At 42.5% G+C, this 20,129-nt stretch overlaps 1 protein-coding gene across 5 annotated transcripts in view; it reads left to right on the forward strand.

The window, feature by feature from the left end:
* The window catches only part of OTUD7A (OTU deubiquitinase 7A), a 317,547-nt gene that overhangs the window by 180,863 nt on the left and 116,555 nt on the right, over nt 1-20,129 (forward strand). For all 5 annotated transcript variants that reach the window (XM_084755965.1, XM_084755964.1, XM_084755968.1 and 2 more), the window contains 2 exons: nt 13,811-13,904; nt 15,089-15,243. In XM_084755965.1, the coding sequence (XP_084612091.1) occupies nt 15,093-15,243 (151 nt within the window). In that variant the 5' untranslated portion in view covers nt 13,811-13,904; nt 15,089-15,092. The remainder of the gene's footprint in view (nt 1-13,810; nt 13,905-15,088; nt 15,244-20,129) is intronic.

A 20,129-nucleotide genomic window follows, 5' to 3' on the forward strand; every position in this document is an offset into this window, starting at 1 on the left:
GCACGGTTCACTTTTGCCAAGTTCTGTGTCTCTGCTTCTTTCCCTAAAGCCCATATGTCATCTCTATCTCTGAAACACTCGTAGCCCTTAGGATACAGCACTTGCCTTGCCAGCACAGATGGCTGGCTCTGCCCTTCTCCCACAACCCTCATGGCTGGAAGCTCCTTGGCCTGCAAGAGTTTCTGTACTCTTGACTTTTACTCAGACATTCTAAATCCTCTTCAGATGCTTCTCCTGGGCAAGGGGCATGGCTCCATGATGGAGCACATGTCTGGCTCACCTGGGAGTGACATCCGGTACAACAAAAGTTAAAGCAACAGTAAAACCTGCCTTAGGGCTGGAAGTGGTTCAGGGGTAGATTGTTCACCTAATCTGTACAAAGCCCTGTTTTCCATCTCCGGGACCACCCAAAAAAGACACACCCACAGAATCTTACTTTAATTCTAATGGGTATAAATAAGTTGTAAGTAATAGCATTATGTTTGCTCCAGACTAAGTTGAGTTGTGATTCTGTTTATTTCTACTCATCACAATGGAGTCCCTGTTGGTCCATCCTTCTGCATGTTCATTCATCACCTGATACAGCCTAACTTGTAGTTATAAGACAAGTTAAATATGAGCCCTCCCTCCGAAGAAGCTCACACAGAGAGAGGAGGAGGGAGGTAAGCTGGGGCAGCAGCAGCAGCAGCTCTGTGTCGGGGAAGCTGTGAAGGAAGCCAGGCCTAGGCTGTTTTTCCTTTGTACTTCAGCCAGATAGATACAAAGCTGAATGAAATGACTCAATCGATCCATAGCAGAGGAATCCAGCTGCTCGGTGGGTTGTTTGGCTCTGATAAGAGCCTTTGTTGAGGGCACAGTGGTCTAATTCAGACACATATTTCATACTTGCGTAACAACTGGATTGGTGACCCTGGAAAATGAGAACATATATCTTCCAGAGCAAGGGAGCTGCACACATCCCCAGGGTAGCAGCCTCAAAGGCGGTGGCAAAGCTCTGCCACCGGTTTTCAAGGATGAAGTGATGTATGTGCCAGCAACCTACCCTGAAAGGTGGCTTAACACAGCTACAAGGTCATGACTCTTACACATCAGGACAGGTATCTTCATGTGCCGTGGCCTTGCTGAGTTCACTTCCAGGCCCAGTCCTTCCTTCAGAATTAGTGGTTATCATTTTTTGTGGGGTTTTTCTCCTTTGGAGAAGAGGAGTGGGTGGTATTTGTGTGAGTTCAAAGCATGAAGTGTGTGTGTGTGTGTGTGTGTGTGTGTGTGTGTGTGTGTGTGTGTGTACCACATGCATATTTGATGCCAGTGGAGGTCAGAAAAAAGCATCAGATCCCCAGAACTAGAGTAACAGAGGGTTATGAGCTGCCATGTGAATTGAGCTGAAGAACACTTGACCACTTAACCACTGAGCCATCTCTTCAGCCCTTCAAGATATTAATTCATTCAACTCAAAATAAATAAATAAATAGCTTTGTTTATAATACTCAGTTGACACACATAATAGAGGCAGGGAAGATAGTGCTGCCTTTAGAAATAAGAAGAATTCAAGAGTGAAAGGGTCATGGGTTCTTCCTCCATTGCTTCAGAGAGGCACTGAGGCCAGGCAGCATGACAGGTGCCCCTGTGTGCAGGTCCTGGGAGGCCAGGAGATTATGAAAGGCCTTATCATAAAGCTGGGAAACTGAAGCCTGGGTTTCAGTGAAGACTCCAAGATGTTGAAGATGCCAGAACCATGAGGCATCTGCCAGTGAGAGCTACATGCAGGGAATGGCGATGGCGCAAGCCCAAGATAGAGATGCACATTGCAGCAGCAAAGCTGGAGGGGCTGAGCCATCTAAGTGCTCTGATACCAGATACAGAGCTACAGGATTTGGTATTTTCCCTACTTGGTTTTGGCCTTGCTTTGGTCCAGTATATCCCTTTTCCTCCCATTTGGAATGAGACTGTATATTCTGCCATGATTGTATGTTAGAATATATAATTTACTTTTTTATTTTATAGAGAATTATACTTTAAAAAAATACCTTGAGTCTCAAAAGAGACTTTGCACTCACACTTTTGAACACTGTAGAGACTGAAAGGCCATGGGAGCTTTTGAAGTTGTACTATGGTATGACCATTAGGCTATGGGGGCCAGGGAATGGAATGTGGTGGTTTGAATAAGAAATGCCCCCTTTGGCCTGAAGCTGGACGTGGTGGTGCTTGCCTTTAGTCTCAGCACTTGGGAGTCAGAGAAAGGCGAATCTCTGTGAGTTTGAGGCTAGCCCAGTCTATAAAGAGAGATCTAGGGTAGCCAGGGCTACACATAGAAAAACCCTGACTCAAAACAAAAACAAGGGAAAGAAAGTAAGAAAAGAAAGAAAAACTAATGCCCTCTTGAGTTTGGGGGTCCATGGTTGATGGTGCTGTTTGAGAGGCTTAGGAGACATGGCGTTCCTGGAGGAAATAGTTGTTGAGAGTCTATAGCCCTCTACACACACCTGGTTATTCATCTCTTCTTCTTGAGCTTGAGATATGATGCTCGGCTTCCTGTTTGCACCACAGTGCCTTCCACTCCTGCCATGCCTCCCTCTGAAACCCAGATGAGCTCTTCCTTCTGTGAGTTGACTTGGTCATGGTGTTTTATCACAGTAACGGGAATACAGTGAGCTCATGGAGAATTGATGATTTTCGACTCTGCTACTGGAAGTGGAGAATGGCACACTGGGAACAGTTTGGCAAGACTTAGCAGCGCGGTCACCATGAGCTTCTCATCCACTCTCACCCCTGTAAATCAATCCCAGAGATACACTGAGAAAACACGAAAAGTCATTACACGAGAAATCTTCCTTGCTTTGTGGAGCCGCAGAGCAATGATAATCACGTCTGCTGTCTCTAATGTTTAGAGATGTACAGTGAGCCGCAGGTCATGAGCGTAGAGGCTGCTCTAACTCTAGTGCAGACTTACCCAGAGGTGAAAGAACAAAGTTTTTAAAATGCCTACAGATCACATCATTCATTCACCCAATAGGAAGATACAATACAAAGCTTAAGGATCCACTTAAAATTAAGAAGAAGGACAAAGCGTATAAAAATAACTCAAAAACACAGGACAAGGAGGGAACAGAGCAGAGAGCACAGAATAGAAGTCATACTGCTTTGGATGTATCTTAATTTTGAGATTCAGCAAGTGAGTAATGGTCTGTCGCTATTTCATAAGACAAGCCAACAAAATTAACTCTGAAAGTCTTTAACCACAGAATGAAGAAACTGTGACCCTCAGCTTACTTACTAAGTGTGTAAAGCCACAAAGGGAGTGACAGTGGCAAGAATAATTTGTCTGTAGTGAGATATCCCTTAGCTCATGACAGTAAGGACCACAAATAAGCACAAGCTGCACACAGAGGATGGGGGAAGACACTGGGCATCTACTTTATCTCCCTCCACCTAAATCCTTTAAGAAGGGAATTCTTACTGAACCCAAGCTAGCAAGGCCCAGTGACTCTACCAGTCCCGATTCCCCCCCCCCCAACACATACACTGCACTGGAGTTGCCTGTCCATGCATGGCTATGTCTGCCTGACACATACACTGCACTGGAGTTGCCTGTCTATGCATGGCTATGTCTGCCTGACACACACACTGCACTGGAGTTGCCTGTCCATGCATGGCTATGTCTGCCTTTCTGCATGGGTGCTGGAGATTAGGATTTGGATCCTCATGTCTACACATGAGATACTCTCACCCACTCAGCCATCTCCCCAGCCCTATGATTGTGAAGCTCTTCTGTAGCTATCCCAGGATACATCGAATAATTGTGTAATATTCTGCCACTCCTGATATTATTCAGAACTAGGGTTGAGGTGAGCACAGGAATATCACATGTAAAACAAAGGAGATTACATGAAAACACTGAAAGGGGAGAGATGCTCATCAGTTAAGAGGATTGCCGCTCTTGCAGAGGACCCAGGTCCAGTTCTCATCACTGACAACCACTGTGGATCTGATGATCTTCTTCTGACCTTTGTGGGCACTCCATGAATATGGTACATAAGTGCATGCAGGCAAAGCACTCAGACACATAAGATGAGATAAATCTTTAAAGAAGAGAAACCACTCAAGTCTTCCATTTGAACTGTAAATATCAAGCAAACAAATTTTTATTTTATCTAAACTATATTTCATAGCTGCATCCACCAAACCATCGTATAGACCCTGACTAAATGACCATCAGGCTCTCAATACTCTCAAAATCCATTCTCACTGGGCATATTTGTATAGACTTTAAAAATTAAAAGTAAACCTTCCCACTGGATGTGTCAAAATATCAGGCTTCATATCTGGGACAATAAATAGACAACATGAACCTGAAATACCTTGTCACCTCCTGTCAGCCAGACCACAGTCAAAGCAGAGCCAACCTGAAGAGCCTTCACCAGCCAACGTGAGGACACTTCGATTGTCCATAAAAATGATAACCGCATTTGCTGAGTAGATCGAAATGCACCAAGTATATTCAGATCATGATGCAAAAATTATGCTATTTCTGCATATAGTGCTGATGGGGATCAAATCCTGGACGTAACATATGCTGGACAGGTCCTCAGCAACTCAAAATGATCCAAGAGAGGGGGGAGAGAGAAGGAGAGAGAAGGGGAGGAGCAAAAACAAGTTGGCAGTCAGTGCGGGAAGCCAGAAAAACCACTGAGCCAATGAAATGAAGTGAATGGACCTCATCATCCCTTGCTTCTTCTGCTAGAAGTCCATTACACACTGTCAAACAGTAGGTAGTAGGTAGTGAAAGTTTCTCTTTAAGAATTTCAGCAGCGCCTGGGGAGATGTCTCAGTCACTAAAGCATCCCATCCGCTGCACCGCATGACCATGAAGATCTGAGTCTGGATCCCTAGCACCCAGGTAAAAATACAGGTGTGGTGCTGTGCCTGTAACCCCAGCACTGGGGGAGGTGGAGCAGAGGCAGGGCCCTGTTGGCCGGTCAGTATAGCTGGGTCGTTGACGCTAGGTTCACAGAGACACTGCATTAAAACATAAGCTGGAGAACAACCCAGTAGCTCAACACAGGTGCATGCTCATGCAAGAAAGCACACACACACACACACACACACACACACACACACACACACACACACACACACACACACACACTCCAGCTAATAAAAAGGAATGGCAGAATTACAGGCTCTCAATACAAGCATGAAACTGGGGGGATAGATATATTTTGGCAGGTAAGACAATAACCTAGTCAGTGACTGCTTCCAAGTTGGGGACACAGCAACTTAGGTCACTACGGGAAGAGACAACACCAAAACATACCCAGACTGAATGTGTATCTGACAGAGTCTTTGTAACCATTTGCTAACTTATAGGAAGTGCAAAGGCCACAGGACGCGTTGAGAACTATCAGGAAAACTCAAATGGTGGGCAACTCTCTAGGAAATGCTAGTTTGTTTGTTTGTTTCAATAAACCAAAAGAAAAAAGATAGGGTAAAACTTATATGTTAAAATAAGTAAAACCAATTACAACCTGCCACCCATTCTCAAATCCTGGGGCAATAGTTGTAACACTTGAATCACTGGAAATTCACCCACTCAGGATGTTTTTAATTATTATCCTCTTCCTTAGCATATAAAGTAATGGGTTCCCTTATGGTATTTCCATACCGCTTTGTTTCTGTTGGTCCTCTTCACAGTAGCCCCCATTGCACATTAATTACTCTTTTTGACCTTTCTTAAGACATCCTTCTACACTCTCATGGCCTCACTTGTACATAGCTTATCACACACACACACACACACACACACACACACGCACACACACACACAAACACACACACACCTAGGTTCTGCATATGAGAGAACATGTGTGATATTTGTCTTTCTGGGTATTGCTTTGATGAATATAATGATTGCCAGTTGCATCCATTTTCCTGCAAATGTCATGATCTTGTTTTTCTTTATGCTGATTGAAATTCCACTGAGTGTAGCTATCACATTCTCTTTATTCACATGTTAGTAGCTATCTAGGCTAATTATATTTCCTAGCTTTAATAAGCACTGAAGCAATAAATATAAATATGCATGTATTTGTGATAGGACCTAAAGCTTTGGAGTGTGATCCCAGGAGTGGTATCACATAGTGTTCCAGCTGATCACATGGTGGCTCTAGCTTTAATAATTTGAGAAGCCTTAACCCAGGTTTTCATAGTGGCTGAACCACTTCACATGCTGAGCAGTGACAACTGGCTCCTCTTTCCCCACGTCCTTTTCAGCATTTGCCATGACATGTTTTTTGTTGTTGTTGTTGTTGTTGTTGTTGTTGTTGTTGTTGAAAGGTTTTTTTTTCTTTTCTTTTCTTTTTCCTCCTTTATTAATTTATTCTTGTTACATCTCAATGGTTATCCCATCCCTTGTATCCTCCCATTCTTCCCTCCCTCCCAATTTCCCTTACTCCCCTCCCCTATGACTGTTCCTGAGGGGGATTACCTCCCCCTCTATATGATCATAGGGTATCAAGTCTCTTCTTGGTAACCTGCTGTCCTTCCTCTGATTGCCACCAGGTCTCCCCGTCCAGGGGACATGGTCAAAGGTGAGGCACCAGAGTATGTGAGAAAGTAATATCCCACTCTCCACTCTACTGTGGAGAGTGTTCTGTCCATTGGCTAGATCTGGGTAGGGGCTTAAGGTTTACCCCCTGTATTGTCCTTGGCTGGTGCCTTAGTTTGAGCGGGACTCCTGTGCCCAAATCTGCCTATCATAATGTTCTACTTGTAGGCTTCTAGGACCCTCTGGGTCCTTCTACTTTGCCTTTCTCCCATGATTCTCTCATCTAGAGTCCCACTAGAATGTCCTCTCCTCTGTCGCAGTTTCCTGGTAAGTGAAGGCTTTCGTGGGACATGCCCATTGGGCTAATATGCAGATATAAGTGAGTATATACCATTTGAGTCTTTCTGCTTCTGGGTTAACTCACTCATTATGATCATTTCTAGCTCAATCCATTTATCCACAAATTTGACATGTTTTCTTGATGACAACCAATGTGACTAGGGTGAGATGGACTCCCAAAGTATTTTTAATTTGCATTTCCCCAGTGGCTAAGAATGTTGAACACTTTATAACCATTTAATTGGGCCACTTGTGCTTTTTGCTCTTGGAAACAGACTTCTCCATTCATTAGCTCATTGTTGATTGGAAGATTTAGTATTTTTGGATGTTTGACTATGAAGTTCTTTATATATTCTTCCTATTATCCACATGTCTGGAGTATGGCTAACAGAGAGTTTTTTCCATTCTGTGGCTGTCTCACTCTGATGATCATTTTGTTACTGTGCAGAGCGGCATTTGAATATCATGTGACTCCATTGGTTAATGATCTTGAGATTATTTGCTGAGCTGTGGGATCTTTTTCAGGAGGCCTTTTTACTGTGCCTGCATCTTGAAATACCTTCCTTGTGTTTTCCTCCAGCAGCTTCAGCATTTCAGGTTTTTTATCTGTTTTGAATTTGTTTTATGTGTAAGCAAGAGAAGGGGGGATCTAATATTATTCTTCTCCCCAGGAATACACAGTGTTCCCAGCACATTTACTGAAGATTCTCTTCTACTAGTGCATCTTTTTGACACCTTTGTCAGCTGTAGGCAGCTATAATTGTGTGGGTTTCCTCTTGGGACCTTTATTCTATTTCACTGGTTTTGTACCAGAACCAGGCCATCTTTGTCACTGTTACCCTGTCATATAACTTAAAGTCCAATATTATGATACCCAGCACATTTTTCTTTGATTATAATGGGCCATTTATACTTTTATATGAATTTTATTAATTTTTCTAGTTCCAAGGAGAATGTTGTTGTAATTTTGATAGAACTGCATTGAACTGTATACTATTTTTGATCATATTGCCATTTTTGTTAGAGAAAAAAGAAACTTCAACTTAGAAATAGAAAACATGTTAGGAGGGGAAAAGGAAAGAAAACCATGAAGTATGTAGGCAAAAATTTTATTTCATGAGCTTCTCACACCCTTGCTTGTTGACTAGCTCCCAAGATGAGAAAGTATTCAGCCACCCACAATATTATTATTAATAGTGATATGATATCAGTTTTGCAAAGAAGCCATTGAATCCCATTATAGCAAATCCTATTGCAGTGGTAATGGCAGTTTTCTGGAATTCTTTTTTTTTTTTTTTTTCATTTTTTTTTCTCCTTTATTAACTTATTCTTGTTACATCTCAATGGTTATCCCATCCCTTGTGTCCTCCCATTCTTCCCTCCCTCCCATTTTCCCCCTATTCCCCTCCCCTATGACTGTTCCTGAGGGGGATTATCTCCCCCTGTATATGCTCATAGGGTATCAAGTCTCTTCCTGGTAACCTGCTGTCCTTCCTCTGAGTGCCACCAGGGAATTCTTTTCTGTCAGTTTTGGTGCATCTTTCACCCAGCCAAACTGAGTCCTTTAGTAATTGCCAACATTGCTCAACAGCTACGTCACCTGTTCCATGATTGTTTGCCAGACGGTAGTTTGAGAAGCAATATTGCCATCTTTACAGTATCAGCTCTACGAATCCATGCGCGTGAAAAACCCTTCCCACCGTCCAGTGTGTCATTCAATTCCTTTTTCCCAAAGTCTTAAATTTTTCTAACCTCCTTGGTTAGAGTTATTCCTTGGAATTTCTGAAGCTCCTGTGAAGGAGATGTTTTTTTCCTGATTTCTGTCTTGGCAATTTGTTGTTGCTGATTAGAAAAGGGTATTTGCATTTGTATGTAAGTTTTGCACCTAGCTACTTAACACAATGTACTTATCCGACCTCAGAGTTTCCCAGGATCTCTTAGCATAGTGCCATGTTATGTGCGAACATGAATCCTGCCGCTTCTTCCTTCCTATTCCTTACCCCCTGCTGCTTCTTTCTGTTGTCTCATTGCTCTAGCTAAGACTGGAGTGAGAAGAATGAGGCGACTAGGCACCCTCATCTCACCCCAGCCTTCAGAGGAAGTGCCCTCAGGTTTTTCCCATTTAGTAACTGTTGGTCAGAGGACTGCCAGGTGTAGGCTTCTTGTATTGAACTCCTTTCTACACTGAGTTCGTTAAGAATGTTAAACCTTGAGAAATGCCTTTTCTGCATGTGATCACTGTCCTTAGGTCTAATTATGTAATGTACTACATTTGTTGACTTCCTATGCTGAACTCACTTCTCGTTCCTTGGATGAAGTCCATGAGCATTGTAGATAATCTTCCTAATGGCTTTTTAATTAAGTTTTGCAAGTGGCTATTGAGAAGCTTTGCATCTGTGTTAGTTAATCAGCTAAATTGGTTTTTAGGGTATTTTTTTCCCTTGTGTTTTATTCTCAGTTTGGTATAGGTAACGCTAGCTCTGTAGATTGAGTTTGCCAGTGTTCCTTTCAATTTGTGTCCTTTAAAGCTCAGTAGGATTCAGTGGGATTTAGGAGTGAATCTGTCTGGTCCCAGGCTTTTCTTTGTGGGAAAGCTTGTAATTACTGCATTGGTCTCACTGTTTGTTGTGGATGTAAGTTGATTATATATCTTTGATCCAATCTGAATAGACTAATGTGTTAAAGAAGTTCTCCCTTTTAGATTTTCTATCTTCTTGGAATATATTTTTATTTATTATTTTTATATATTTTTATTTTATTTTATTAATTTATTCAGATTACAACTCAATTGTTATCCCATCACTTGTATCCTCCCATTCTTCCCTCCCTCCTGCTTTCACCCTATTCCCCTCCCCTAGGCCTAAGACCTAGGGGGACCTCCTCCCCCACTATATGGTCATAGGCTATCAAGTCTCATCTTGGTAGCCTGCTTATTCTTTCTTTGAGTGCCATCAGGCCTCCCCACCAAGGGGAGGTGGTCAAATACAGAGCACCAGAATTCATGTCAGAGTCAGTCCCTGCTCTCCATTTAACTGTGGAGAATGTCCTGTCCGTTGGTTAGATCAGAGTAGGGTTTCAATGTTTACTACTTGTATTGTCCTTGGTTAGTGCAGTAGTTTGAGCAGAACCCCCTGGGCCCCGATCCACCCATCATGATGTTCTTCTTGTAGGTTTCTAGAACCCACTGGATCCTTCTATTTCTCCATCTCCTATATTTATCTTACCTAGAGTCCCAGTTAGATGTCCTCACATCTATACCAATCTCCTGGTAAGTGAAGACTTTGATAGCATATGCCCTTTGGGCTAGTGCCCAATTATAAGTGAGTATATACCATGTGAGTCTTTATGCTTCTCGGTTAACTCACTCAGTATGATCATTTCTAGTTCCTTCCATTTGTCCACAAGTTTTGGGATTTCCTTGTTTTTAATGGCTGAGTAATTATTCCATAGTGTAAATGTACCACAGTTTCTTTATCCATTCTTCATTTAAGGAACATTTAGGCTGTTTCCAGGTTCTGGCTATTATGAATAAGGCAGCTATGAACATGGTTGAGCATATGTCCTTGTTGTGTGGTGGAGCATTTTCTGGGTATATTGCAAGGAGTGGAATAGCTGGGTCTTGAGGAAGGCCTATTCCCAGTTTTCTGAGAAAGCACCAGATAGATTTCCAAAGTGGTTGTATAAGTTTGCATTCCCACCAGCAATGAAGGAGTGTTCCTCTTTCTCCACATCCTTGCCAGCATGTGGTGCCACTTGAATTTTTATCTTAGCCATTCTGATGGGTGTAAGATGGAATCTCAGAGTTGTGTTGATTTGCGTTTCTCTGATGACTAAAAATATTGAGCATTTCTTTAAGTGTTTCTCAGCCATTTGATATTCCTCTGTTGAGAATTTTCGGTTTAGTTCTAAGCCCCATTTCTCAATTGGGTTATCTGGTTTGGTGGTGTTTAAAATTTCTTGAGTTCTTTATATATTTTCAGATCAAGAGAGCAAGGCTCCAGGGAGACATTTACTTGTCCAAATCAGGCAGTTAAGTCACAATGAAGGTTCACACCTGGTGAGCCATTGGCCCCCAGCCTGTCCTCCACCCCGGGTCTTTACTTACTCTGAGACAAAACTCCACTCCAGACCTGTGCTTCCCTAATCCTTCATGTGTGTGTTCTACTGGCCACATCATCAGAAAGACCCACATGAACCCTGCTACCCACTGATGTGGACAGCCCTCACCTGAAAGTGGAAGTCTCTCAACATTTCTCTGCAATATCAGGACCGTACATCCCTAACCTGCCTCCCAGCATCAGTCAGCAATTCTGGATGAGCTCTAATATCTGCCAACCCCCAGAGTCAAAGGCTTATGCCTGCATTGAAAATGATTCTCTTTTGCTCATCAGTATATATTTACTCATTTCTTCTTTAAATTTTTTTTAATTTCATATATATTTATTGGATTTATATAATTCCCCAGCCCTCCCATGCCACACTCAAATTTATGCCCTCTTTGGTTTTATTATTTCATATATAACATATTATCTATTATGTGTATAAATATATAAATACAACCTACTGAGTCCACTTAGGTTGCTCATATGTATATCTTTTTAGGGCTAGCTCCTTGGTGTTTGGATAAGTAATTAGGGAAAGACTGATTCTTTCCTTCTCCATAGGATTAGTTGCCTGTAGTTCTTTATTTAGAGGTAGGCCCTTGTGAGATTTCCTCAAATCTACTTTAGCATGTTAACTGATGTTGCCATTGGCTAGTCTTGTTTAAGCAGCCATATTATTGAGATTTCATGAGTGAAGCTTTCCTGTCATGGCACCATCTCACAGCAGATGTCCTGGTCTTCCTGCTCTTACATCTTTCTACTTTCTTCCACCATGTTGCATGAGTCTTAGTAATAGGGGTTATTGTTTTTAACAATGAAGAATATTTCATGCAAATGTCTTGTATGATTATAAACATTCAAAAAGAACAAAGGTTTCTGTGTGTGTGATCGTATAGTGGTTAGTACTCCAAAAGAACAAAGAAGTAAGTTCAGATTAATGTAAGTTCTTCATCTAAAAATTAAATCAAGAATTAAAAGTTAAGCAAATTTTTTTATTTTTTAGCTTAGCCTGTGAAGAGAAAAGCATGGGATAAGTATCAAAGGAAAAAAATAACAAATTTGACTATTACACCCAAGAGTAAAGACCTGCATGTAACAGCTGCAGGCCAGAAAAGGGCACCAGATCTCATTATAGACAGTTGTACTCAAGACCTTTGGAAGAGCAGCCAGTGCTCTTAACCTCTGAGCTATCTCGCCCCCAGGGGTCATTGTTAATCCCATCGATGCAAGGAGAAAGACCACTGATCCAAATCATGGCCAAATTAATTAAAGCAAGCAATTAATTAAAGCAATTTTTATTTGTGTACAAGGGCTGTCTCTCCCTAAAGACAGAGTACAAGAGATCAGCATTGGACACGGGTAAGATAAGAGTTGTTATAGCTCAGGAGTAAGGGGTTCCAAAATGGGAAGCAAATAGGCAGTGTTACAGAAACAGAACATTAGCATAACATGTTGGTCATAATAGCCTCCTGAGACAAAGACATGATTGCAAAGTGGTCAGAACAAGGTAGTCGTAACAATGTGATCAGAATAACCTTTTGAAACAAAGGCATGGTTGCCATTTCCTGGAATGGGCAGTACCAAACCCTTTGTTGTTAAGGTTACAGGTAAGCCATAACCCAACCATTGAGAAACAGATTTAATCATAAACAGGAATGAGTCTAGTTTATCTTTACTATAAAAGAGCCTAAGACAGAAGCAGGCTGGTTTATCTTTCTGTTGGAAATATATTCACTGGACCTGGGTCAGTTGTCCTCTGCATTTTGGGCAGTTGTTAATTTCTACAGTGGTCTCTGTCTGCCTCAAGAAGAAGCTTCTTTGATTAGGGATGAAAGTTACACTTGTCTGAGTAAATATATAAGGATAAGTATTAGGCAGTTAGTCATTATACTGGTTTGAGAAAGTGGAAAGTAGCAGTAGTAAGTTCTTCTCTACATTCTGTGGCCTACCAGCCATGGCTAGTCAGCTAGGTTTACAGCATCAGGCAATAATCCCCTCCTACTAAGATAGCCTTAAATTCAATTACATAGCTGCTGTTGGTTACCACCAAGATGTAAGTGCCTTTGGTGTTACTGTTGCACCTTTAGGACTATCATAATGTGGTGGGCATTGTTATGGTTCACAGGCAGCACAGCTAGGTAGGACCATTGCTTGCTTCTTTCTCTTGCATATCACCTTCCTGAACTATGAAAACTAATCCTTAAGGAGGAGGCTTTCAGGTCCTCTCCAGCTCAGTTCCCCCAAGTCTTAGAGGACTCAACCTTCCAATTCTGACAGTTTACAGTGGTACATGAACTTTGGTGAACTTAATGCTACGTGAAATGACCTAATCACCAAAAGACAAATACTCTGAGAATTTACTTATAGGAATAACTAGTCAAATTCATAAAGACAGGCAGTAAAATGGAAGTTGCCAGGTTCTGAGAGAAGTAGTGAAAAGGGAGCTGGTATTTATTGGGCTCAGTTTCCGTTTAGGAAGGTTAATGTTCTAGAGGATGGGGCATCTAATGTCACTGAACTATATGGTTAAAATGATAGCTCAGGCTAAATGTATTGATTGGTTCAGAAATTACTAGAAAGGTTTAGAATGGTTTTATTCTGTGAACGTGATCCAGGTGCTTGAAAAAAGCAAGTGAAGACCATGCTTTCTTACCAGCATCCACTTGTGGGCGCTGGTGATCAGCTGGCCAGGAAATGCCTATGACAGCCAGGAAGCAAAAGACCTGCCTTTAGCAACTGGCCCTGCCCTAAATGCAGCTTCTTTTGACAAAGAGCAAAGCACAGGAAGGAAGAAAATGTGCCTTATGCTCTCATTTATCCCTAGGTGGCAGTGACAGAAGAGGAGACTCTTGCGGCTGAAGCTGCGGTGCATGAGGCGAAGGAAGAAGGAGTCTCCTAACTGGTACCTCATACATCAGGTCAAACCATTTCTTCATTTTTAGCCAACCAATGAAATCCTATTCCCAAATAGGAGCCACAGGCAGCTAAGACAGTATATATGGCTAGCTCTGAGATTATGACTTCCTGCATGAGACCTCAGTCCCCACATCCTGAGCATTGGGAGTTTGTATCTTCCCTTCTCACAGTAGTGAACACTTCTCAGACAGTCAAATAAATCCAGTGTGCCTGGATTAAATCCAAATTTAGCCAGCGTGCCTAGCTTTAAAGATACAAAACCTGCTCTCTGGAAACTCCTACTCGATTATTATATGAGAAAGAGGAGAAAAAGTATCAATAATGACACCATGCAATGTGTAAAAATAACCACTTACTTCGTGTAAAATTGTGCAACATCTGTCCTGGCATCAGTGAGCATCCCATAAAGGCCCACATAATGATAACTTTAAGTCTGTGGACATCACAGTCTCTGCTACTCATCCATGTGCTTATAGCTGACTTCCAATAAAACTTTATGTACAAACACAGACAGAGGGCCACATTTGGCCCATCATCTACATGATGTTGGATGCATCTGTACTTTACCAGCCCTCACTGGGAACACAAGTAGCTCCAAAACTGATTCCCTCAGGTGACACACACCCAAGGACTGCTTTCCCCAGCTGCTTCAAGCACCCATATTGTCGCTCTGCCTCCAGCTGTTCTGCTCAGGACATCTGGCATTGTATGAATGCAGTGGGCTTATCACTATGAATGTGAAAACTCATGGAGGCAGCAGATATTTTAGCAGTCACCATGAGTAAGTATGGAATTCCAGTCAGCCAGGACTGAATCTAGAGTCTCTCTTAATAGCCAACAGATTAGGCTTCAGCACATTGGAAGACACAGCAATCAGATCCCAGTGCCCCATCTCACAGTGCTGCAGAGGACTGATGCATTAGTTGGGTTTTAGTGATGTAACCTCTTGTGTGTAAAGGAATAGAAGTATTCAAAATATAACTCAGAACTGTACAACACAGGTGGTAGGGATGCCTGCTGGGCCTCTGAGTGGTGTGTGTGTGTGTGTGTGTGTGTGTGTGTGTGTGTGTGTGTGTGTGTATGCATGGGTGCACACATGTGTGTGAGTATATGTGTGTGTGTGTGTGTGTTCACACATCTCTCTAGTCCATTACATGGTGAGATGCCCTTCTCTTGTTTCCTGCAGATGGATGGTCTCTAGCCTGCTTCCAAACCCGCCCTCGGCTGAGTGCTGGGCAGCACTTCTACATGATCCTATGACGCTTGATATGGACGCAGTCCTGTCAGACTTTGTTCGGTCCACGGGGGCAGAACCTGGTCTGGCCAGAGACCTGCTGGAAGGTATGTGGACCTCATTGTCCCCAAACCACCCATTCAGGCTTGGACATCTCACAGCAGGGATGGAAGATGCGAAGGCCCTCCTTGCCTGACAAAAATGTCACTTGGACAGCGTTTGGCCACTTTTGAAGTAAAACAAAGTGTTAATTTGTTTGGCTTGGCATTACTTGGGGTGGGACATGGATCCTAGCTGTTAGTGTGCATACAGAGGAGAGGGTGCCAGTGAATGCTTCTGGAGAATGAGGCCAACTAACAATAACCATTTTTAAGGACAGTATGCTCAATGAAGCAGAAATTCCAGAACAGTCGAGAATGTACTTTCCATGGAGACTGTCTCTTCAAATCTTTGTCTTAGATGAGACACAAGTATCTTAGGCCAAAGTTATCGGTGTTAAAACCACCTTATAGCCAGGAAATCAAAATGCATCTTCAGGCTTTTAAGGTGGAGTTCCTGCGACATGTGTCCGGTGCATATGGGATATTTCTGTGGCTCTGTTTAGAATTAACCTCGGTTCTTCCTCTCAAATGATGATGCTGTTGAAGCGAGGAAGAGTAAAAAGCTGGTCCCTGCTGCTCGGGACCTTCAAGCATGGGGAGGAGGAGGGTTGCTGGTCTTCGAGACTGAGCTGCCTCGGATGCGCACATTGTAGTTTGTGGGGTGGGAACCGTCAAGCATTATAAGCCATAGTGATTCTCACAGTCGATTAGAGGAAGCTGAATTGCTAGGCATTTTCATAAACAAGGGTAGCTCCTGTAAGTCGGAAGCTCTTGCGGGAGTACCAAGGAAATACTAATGCATGGTCTGAAAGTCCCTTTGGCCTCTCAAAATTTCAATTCAGCTCATGGTTTCAGCGATGTTTGTAAGTAAAAATATGGTCCTTGCTGCCCTGTTGCACATGAAGTCAGTCCCCAGAAGGCCACTGCTCCTCAGGTTACCGCTGTAACAAGCAGCCTGGAAATCAACGGGGTAGGCAGGAGGCTGCTGTAGGACTGGTCCATGCCAGACTCCACTGCTTATCAAACAAGAATAATCAGTTATTTTACTTCCTTTATCCTTAGCGGTTTTTTTTCCTTGCAATTATTTGTGTAAATTGACCCTGACTCTCCTTTACAGGATGTTGGTAAAGAGTGGAAGATACCCCAGAATTTGCGCAGGCGCCTCATGCTCCTGCATCTCGTATCTCATGCTTCCCTTTTTTCTTCATTTTTTAAATTAAAATACATAGAAACCTGATGTTCTATGCTAATCTGTGCATTTAAGCATATGGTTGGATTCATGTGAGTAGCCCTACTGTGAGGCACAGAGCCCTGCCCTACCTCCAAGAGGTAGGCCCAGCCAGGTCCTCAGGCAGCCACAGCGCTGTCTGGACTGCTGCCTTGTCTCTTTACAGAGAGGTGTCAAGATCATGGATTCCTACTGTGCAGAACTAGCCTATCACTTGGTGCCTAGTCCAGCACTGCTTCTTAGCTGCCCTGACTGGGCATCAAGAGAATAAAGAAAAGACAGAAAGGAAGTTCTCATGGGGTGATCTAGGCTCTCTGCTGGAGAAACCACAGCACCCTGGGAGTGCAGTATGTTTATTTTGTGTAGTTGAACGGAGAGGCAGGGTTATTACATACAGTAGGAGACAGGGTTTATTGTGTAATCCTGGGTCAAGGAGGCAGGCTCAGCTAACCTCTGTAGGAGCGTTCTCTGTGGGAGAGCAGCCTGCAAGCCATAAGGTAGGGTGGGTTAGGATGGAGAAAGCTGTGGAGAGCCTTTTCTGCATGGTATGATCCACACACAGAGACTAGAAAGGAAAGATTTGCCTTTCTCTTTGAGCCACACCCCAGGGGAGAAGGCCTTGCCACTAAAACATGGGTCTGAGTCTATGCCAACACTCACGTTCAGTCAGGGCTTTACTCACTCAGGGTTTCCTCCGCTCCCTACAACTCAGCACATCTCCTGAGAGCTCGTTCCAGGTTATGTCAGCAGTTCCCTTTTTACTACTAAGTAGTGAGACATGGACCACAGCATGTGGATCCATTCATCTGCTGAAGGGCATGTCATTTGTTGCCAGTTTGGGGTAGTTGTGCTGAAGTGTCTGCACATATTTCACAGCTGACTTTCTGTGAATGCGTGTTTAATTTGACCTGGCTTATGCTCACTTACTGCTATGGTATGTGCTTACGTGTAGAAGAGGCTGGGATAGCATTCCCCACAGTGGTAGGCCACCTAGAGTCTCCGCCAGCCGCATATGAGATGCTGTCTGTGCCAAGTCCTCACCAGCACCTGGCTTTCTTTGCTCCTGCTTATCTTAATCACTCTGATGGGTGCACGGTGATGTTTCTCCATGGCTGATTTTCATTTACCTGATGGTTTATGGTGCTGAGATGGTTTCATGCTGGGTTCTGTATGTTTGTTTGTTTGTTTGTTTGTTTTTATCTCAGTATTCTATCTTGTGAAACATCTGTTCATACTTCTGACATATGTCTAACTTAGGTCCTTTTTTCCGTATGTGAACATCAAAAGATCTTTGTATGTAAGGAGTTCAACTCCTCTGTCAGACACACCTGCCTGGCTCTGCATTCTCTTCATGGAGCAGCTGCTGCCGGAAGATTTCAGTGTGGTACAACCCAGCTTATTGGCTGTGTAGTTTGCAGCTCCCACCAGTGCAAAGCTACAAGCCTTGGTGTCGCTCCACAGCTGAAGCCCTTGTCACCAGGGCTCTTTAAAAAGCTTTACACCATGGGGCGGCATGGGCTTTGCAGAGAAGGTTCCACCTTAAAGCTCGTACTTTGTCTTTACCATGTGCTAGGATTCACATTCAATAGGCCAAACAATGTAAAATACTTGAATGAGTTTGTATCGTAACATTAATATTATTGAGAGTGTCTGCTTCCCAGGCTGAAGTGATTCATTCATTATTCTGGTCCTGCTCTAGTCCTTTGTAATTGGTGGTAATTATTACGCTTTTCTTTTTAATACAAAAAAAATGTATAAAAATAAAAACTTGAAAAGGCAAAAAAAAAAAAGCTTTACACTTCTCTATCTTCCGCTTAGATGCTTAAATCATTGACCCATCATAAGGTTTATTTTTGTATAATGTGTGGGCTTTCGGTTCAGATACAGTTTTTTGGTTTGGTTTGGTTTAGGTTTTTGGTGGTGGTGGTGGTGGTGGTGGTGGTTTTTTGTTTGTTTGGTTGGTAGGTTTTGTTTTTGAGACAGGGTTTCTCTATGTAACCCTGGCTGTCCTGAAGCTCATTCTGTAGACTAAGCTGGCCTCAAACTGAGAGATCTGCCTGCCTCTGCCTCCCAAGTGCTGGGATTAAAGGCGCATGCCGCCACTGCCTGGCTTCAGATCCGTTTTTACTTATATGCATAACAGTAGTTTTAACACAATTTGTTGAAAATATCGCCTGTCCACCATTAAGTACAAATTCTGTTTTTGTAATGTTTAAGAGTCAACTGAGCGTTTCTGTAGGAATCTATTTCTGCTCTTGCCCATGACATCTGTTCCCTTGCTGACAGTACGTACACCAGGTGTATTCCTACAGTGTTACTGGGAGTCTCACAATCTGATGGCATGCTTCTCTACAACTCATTCTTTCCTTTCAAAACTGTGTTACTACTCCATTGCCTTTGTCTCTCCATAGTATTTTAGGGTCATCTTGTCTCTAATTGGAAGTGACCAGGGATTTTGATTGGAATTCCCTTATGTATTTAAGGACATCCTTGCTACAATGAATTTTAACTGGAGAGGTACAGCCACGTCTTCTGTTTATATTGGTCTTGAGTTCTTTCACCAAATTTTGTAGGCATTGTCAAATATAACTCATACCTGCTTCTTGAAATGGTAACTTAAATTTCTTTACCTTTAATGGAACATTACCGAACTCATTCTATGAGGCCACAGTCGCCTTGATACCTAAACCTCACAAAGACCCAAGAAAGAAAGAGAATTTCAGACAATTTCTCTTGTGAACATTGATGCAAAAATACTCAATAAAACACAAACTGAGTCCAGGAACACATCAAAGATATTATTCACCATGACCAAGTAGGCTTCATCCCAGGCATGCAGGGATGGTTTAATATATGGAAATCCAACAATATAATCCACCATACAAACAAACTGAAAGAAAAAAGCCACATAATCGTCTGTTTAGATGCTGGGAAAGCATTTGACAAAACCCAATACCCATTCATGTTTAAAGTTGTGGAGAGATCAGGCATACAAGGCACACAACTAAACATAATAAAGGGTATAAACAGTAAGCCAATAGCCAACATCAAATATAATGGAGAGAAACTCAAGGAAATTCCACTAAAATCAGGAACTAGACAAAGGTGCCCACTCTCTCCATATCCTTTTAATATAGTACTTGAAGTTATAGCTAGAGAAATAAGACAACAAAAGGACATCAAGGGATCCATACCAGAAAGGAGGAAATCAAAGTATCCCTATTCGCAGATGATATGATAGTGTACATAAGTATGATATGATACTGTAAAAAAGTGACCCCCAAAATTCCACCAAAGAACTTCTACAGCTGATAAACACCTTCAGAAAAGTGACTGTATACAAAATCAACTCCAAAAAATCAGTAGCCCTCCTATACACAAATGACAATCATATTGCAAAAGAAATTAGGGAAACTACATCCTTCACAATAGTCACAAATAAAATAAAGTATCTAGGTACAACTATAACCAAGCAAGTGAAAGACTTGTATGAAAAAAACTTCAAGTCTCTGAAGAAAGAAATTGAAGAAGATATTAGAAGACCCATGTTCGTGGATTGGGAGAATTAACATAGTAAAAATGGTCATCCTTAGGGCCGGGTGTGGTGCCGCACGCCTTTAATACCAGCACTCGAGAGGCAGAGGCAGGCAGATCGCTGTGAGTT

Source organism: Acomys minous (assembly GCF_964271855.1).
Source record: "Acomys minous genome assembly, chromosome: 2".
In the NCBI taxonomy this organism is placed as follows: Eukaryota; Metazoa; Chordata; class Mammalia; order Rodentia; family Muridae; genus Acomys; species Acomys minous.